Source organism: Quercus robur, chromosome 2 (genome assembly GCF_932294415.1).
Source record: "Quercus robur chromosome 2, dhQueRobu3.1, whole genome shotgun sequence".
Classification (NCBI taxonomy): domain Eukaryota; kingdom Viridiplantae; phylum Streptophyta; class Magnoliopsida; order Fagales; family Fagaceae; genus Quercus; species Quercus robur.
In genome coordinates, this window is record NC_065535.1 from 64412679 (window position 1) to 64417330 (window position 4652).

Genomic DNA, 4652 nt, shown 5'->3' on the forward strand with positions numbered 1-4652 from the left:
CTCTCTTCGTTCGTCGATCAGATCTAGGTTCTTCCCCAATAGTTCGTCGTTATTATCCGAGGTGAATGAGCTCGTCCTCAGTGTTGGGAAGTTTGCCTCTAGAGAGATAACAGCCTCGGCCCCATAAGTCATGGCAAAAGGTGTCTCCCTTGTTGACCGTCACGGTGTGGTCCGATAGTTCCATAGGACGTGCAGCAACTCTTCCACCCATCTTCCCTTGGCGTCATCCAGTCTCTTCTTTAGCCCGCTGACTATAACCTTGTTGACAGCCTCGGCTTACCCGTTTCCTTGAGGATAGGCTGGAGTTGAGTACTTGTTAGTGATCCCCAACTCGCAGCAGTATCTTCTGAAGGCCTTACTGTCAAACTGGAGTCCATTATCCGAAATGAGGGTGCAAGGGACCCCGAATCGTGTAACAATATTTCTCCAGATGAATTTCTTAGTATCCACATCCCTGATGTTGGCCAGAGGCTCAGTTTCGACCCATTTGGTGAAGTAGTCTGTGCCGACCAGTAGATATCTCTTATTTCCTGCTGCCTTTGGGAAAGGTCCTACAATATCCAGGCCCCACTAGGCGAACGGCCACGGGCTGGACATAGGGTTAAGGGCCCCGCCTGGCTGATGAATATTCGGGGTGAACCTTTGGCACTGGTCGCACTTTTTAACATATTCTAGGGCTTCCTTCTGCATCCCCAGCCACCAATATCCCTGGATAATGGCTCAGTGCGACAGAGATCTTTCTCCTGTGTGACTCTCGTAGATCCCTTCGTGCAGCTCTTCAAGTAGTAGTTATAATGCCTCAGGGTGGATACAAAGTAACTATGGCCTGGAATATGAGCATTTATACAATTTGTGATCCTCGAACAACTAGAACCGAGGAGCTTTTCTTCGTATTTTCTCCGCCTTCGACTTTTCCTCGAGCAAGATGTCATCTTTGAGGAACCTCACAATGGGGTCCATCCAGCTAGGGCTCACTCTGACCTCATGAACATGGACCATGCCCTTGATTACTTCATTCGCTCTGTCTAGGTGCTCGACGAGAATAATTCGAGGCAAATCTCCTGCCGAGGAGGTGGCAAGCGTGGCCAGCGAATCTGCATGAGTGTTTCCACTTCTGGGGACGTGCGACAAGCTGAAAAAGTTGAAGTCGGGTTGTAAGCGTTTGACCCGGCTTAAATACTCTTGCATCCTCGCATCTCTAGCCTCTAATTCCCCCTTTACCTGGCCCATTACTAGCCTCGAGTTCAAGAACATCTCCACTGCTTTTCCTCCCATTTTCCGTACCATGGCGACTCCTTGTAGCAGGGCCTCATACTCGGCTTCGTTGTTCGTGGCTGAGGACCCAAGTCTCAGGGACTTCTCTATGATGGCATCCTCAGGAGATATTAGGACTAGCCCTACTCTAGATCCCTTTTGATTTGCTGTGCCATCAACGTACACCTTCCAACATGGGGGTCCAGGTGTAGAGATCACCCCAACCGATTTTCCATCCATGTTCTGCTCCTCTGCCACTATTTCTACTGGGGGTTCAGCGAATTCGGCTACTAAGTCAGCTAGGACCTGGCCTTTTATAGAGGTCCAAGGTATGTATTTGATGTCAAAAGCTCCCAGAATTGTGTTCCATATGGCAATCCTTCCAGTATAATTAGCGGTTCGTAGTACAGACTTCAGGGGTAGTTAGGTTAAAACAACCACTGTGTGGGCTTGGAAATAATGGGGAAGCTTTCGCGTAGCGTGGACCACAGCCAGTATGGCTTTCTCCAGGGGTAGGTATCTGACCTCGGCTTCATGCAGCGACTTACTCATGAAATAGACCGGCTTTTAGATGCCGTTGTCATCCCGTATTAGCACCAAACTCACGGCATGAGGGGCTACAGCAATGTATGCGTACAGAACTTTGTCAACCTCGGGACTGGACATGATAAGTGGCCAGGATAGGTAATCCTTGAGTTGCTAGAAGGCCACAACACAGTCCTCGGACCACTCAAACCCTTTGCACTTGTTGATCAAGAGATAGAACGGCCTACATCAATCCGCCAACCTGGAAATGAATCGATTAAAGGCTGCGATCATCCCAGTAAGCTTTTGGACCTCCTTCGCATTTTGTGGCGGTTTCAGGTTGTTTATGGCCTTGATCTGGTCGGGGTTAACCTCGATTCCCCTATGGGTAACCATGTAGCCTAAGAACTTACCTGACCCCACGCCAAATGAGCATTTGGAAGCATTCAAGTGCAACCTATGTTTCCTCAAGATGCCAAAGGTGTTGTCGAGGTCCCCTAAATGCTCGGACACCACTTTACTCTTCACCACCATGTCATCGACGTAGATTTCGATGTTCTTGCCTAGCTATGGCTCGAACATTCTTGTCATCATCTTTTGATAAGTGAATCCCGCATTCTTCAGACTGAACGGCATTACCTTATAGTGTAATTCCCTGTTGGTGTCACGAAGGCTGTTTTCTCCTGATCTTCCCGGGCTAGTGGTATTTGATGGTAGCCTTGAAAGGCATCTAAGAAGCTCATCCGAGGATGGCCTGCTGTCGCGTCCACCAGTTGATCTATCCGAGGCATTGGGAACGGGTCCTTAGGGCACGTCTTATTTAGGTCTCTGAAGTCCACGCAAACTCGCCATTTCCCACTTTTCTTCTTGACCACCACAGTGTTGGCCAACCATTCGGGGTAGAAGACTTCTTTAATAGCCCCGGCACGCTTAAGCTTCGCCACTTCGTCCCTGATCGCATCGGCATGCTCTTTTGACGGGCAACGGGGTGGTTGCTTCTTGGGAGTGATGGCCAGATTGACATTAAGGTGATGGCAAATAAAGGCTGGGTCGATTCTGAGGGCATCGCAGGCAAATATGTCAATATTTATTTTAAGGAACTCAATCAGCTCCTCCTTCTCCTGAAGAGGCAGCTAAGCCCCTACTCGGAAGAATTTCTTTAGGTTGCCGCCAATAACCACCTCTTCCAGATCTTCGCATTTCGTCTCCTCGGCAGGATTGTCAGAGGGCGAAATCGGGGTCTATAGTTGCTATAAGTTTTTCTCAGCGGTGGCTGAGGATTCCACATCGAGCCGATGTGAGACGACTGCTACTACGCACTGCCTCGCCGTGGGTTGGCAACCGCAGATTTCAAAAACTTGGTTTCCTGATGGGAATTTCACCTTCTGGTGCAATGATGAAGCAACAGCTCCTAAGGTGTGGAGCCAGGGTCTGCCGACGATGGCCGTATAGGGGGAGTAAGTGTCCACCACGATGACGTTCACCTCCACTATCTCTGGGCTGGTCTGAATAGGCAACCTAATCATGCCCATTGGGATGACAAGCTTCCCGTCGAAGCTCATCAGAGGGGAATTGTAGGGCATCAGATCTTCTGGTTTTAACCCCAGCCCCTTGTAGAGGTCGGGGTACATAACCTCGGCTGCGCTGCCGCCATCTACCATTACTCTTTTCACATCGTAGTCCCCGATTCTAAGGGTGATTAGCAGTGCATCATCATGGGGCTGAATGGTCCCGATCTTATCTTCCTCTGAAAAACTCAAAACGGGACGAAATTTCATTCTGGCCCTCTTCAGCCCGGGTTAGGACTCCTTGGTAGGCAGTTGAGCCACCGATAACACTCGTGCAGAGCGCGTGCCTGTTCTTCCTAGCGCGGCCACGTTTACATTGATCGTTCCTACGGGTGGCCTCAGGGCAGCATCCCTTCTGGCTACTTGATGACTACTGGAATGATGCAGAAGGTGCTTCAGCTTTCCTTCCCGGACTAGCTGGTCCAGGTGGTTCTAGAGATTCTTGCAGTTCTCCATGGTATAGCCATGGTCTTGGTGGTACTGGCAATAAAAGTTCTGATCGCGCCTCGAGGGTTCCCCTGCCATCTTATTCGGCCACCTAAAGTATGGCTCGTTCTTGATCTTCTCCAAAACCTGATGTACTGGCTCTCAGAATACGACATTGATAGTCTGCGCGTTGGTTGTTCCGGGTGGCCCTACGAAGTCCCTCCTCGGACGATTGTTGTTATACCGATCCGACCTGAAATCCCTCCTCTCCTGAGGGATAACCTTCTCTTTTCCTCTTCCCTGCAATTGGTCTTCCTCCACTCGCTTATACTTGTCGATCCGGTCCATCAGTTGGCGCATGCTGGTGGCGGGTTTGCCAGTTAGAGACTTCCTCAAACCGTGATCAGTTAGGAGACTATTTTTGAAAGTGATGATGGCGACATCGTCGAAGTTATCTTCCATCTCGTTGTATATCTCCCAGTATCTGTCTGAGTAGGCCTTTAAGGTTTCTTTGTCATGCATGGATAAGGACAACAAAGCGCTCGAGGGTCGAGGAGCTCTACGGTTCGTAACGAAGCGAAAGCCAAAAGCTTGGGTCAGCTGCCTGTATGAATCTATGGAGTTCGTCTTTAGACCATTAAACCACCTTATCGCCACCAGTCCCAAGCTGGACAGGAAAATTCTGCACATCAGCGCCTCGTTCCTGGAATGGATAGCCATCCTTTGGTTGAACTGGCTCACATGCTCTACGGGGTCTGTTTTACCGTTGTAAAGGGCGAAGGTTAGCTACTAGAACCACCGAGGAACTATGGCCCCTTCTATGTGATGCGTGAAAGGCAACTTGGAGAGCTGATCCAAGTTAGAGACTTCCTCAGACCG

General features: G+C 49.7%; 1 protein-coding gene across 1 annotated transcript; it reads right to left on the bottom strand.

Annotated features, from left to right (window-relative positions):
* Positions 1 to 3029: 3029 nt before the first annotated feature.
* Positions 3030 to 3557, bottom strand: LOC126701876 (uncharacterized). Its single transcript, XM_050400303.1, has one exon. It carries the CDS (start codon positions 3555 to 3557, stop codon positions 3030 to 3032), a length of 528 nt encoding a protein of 175 aa, XP_050256260.1.
* Positions 3558 to 4652: the final 1095 nt, after the last annotated feature.

Bases quoted from the DNA above. Each gene is read 5' to 3' on its own strand.
- LOC126701876 (XM_050400303.1), bottom strand. From the start codon at position 3,557: ATGAAATTTCGTCCCGTTTTGAGTTTTTCAGAGGAAGATAAGATCGGG.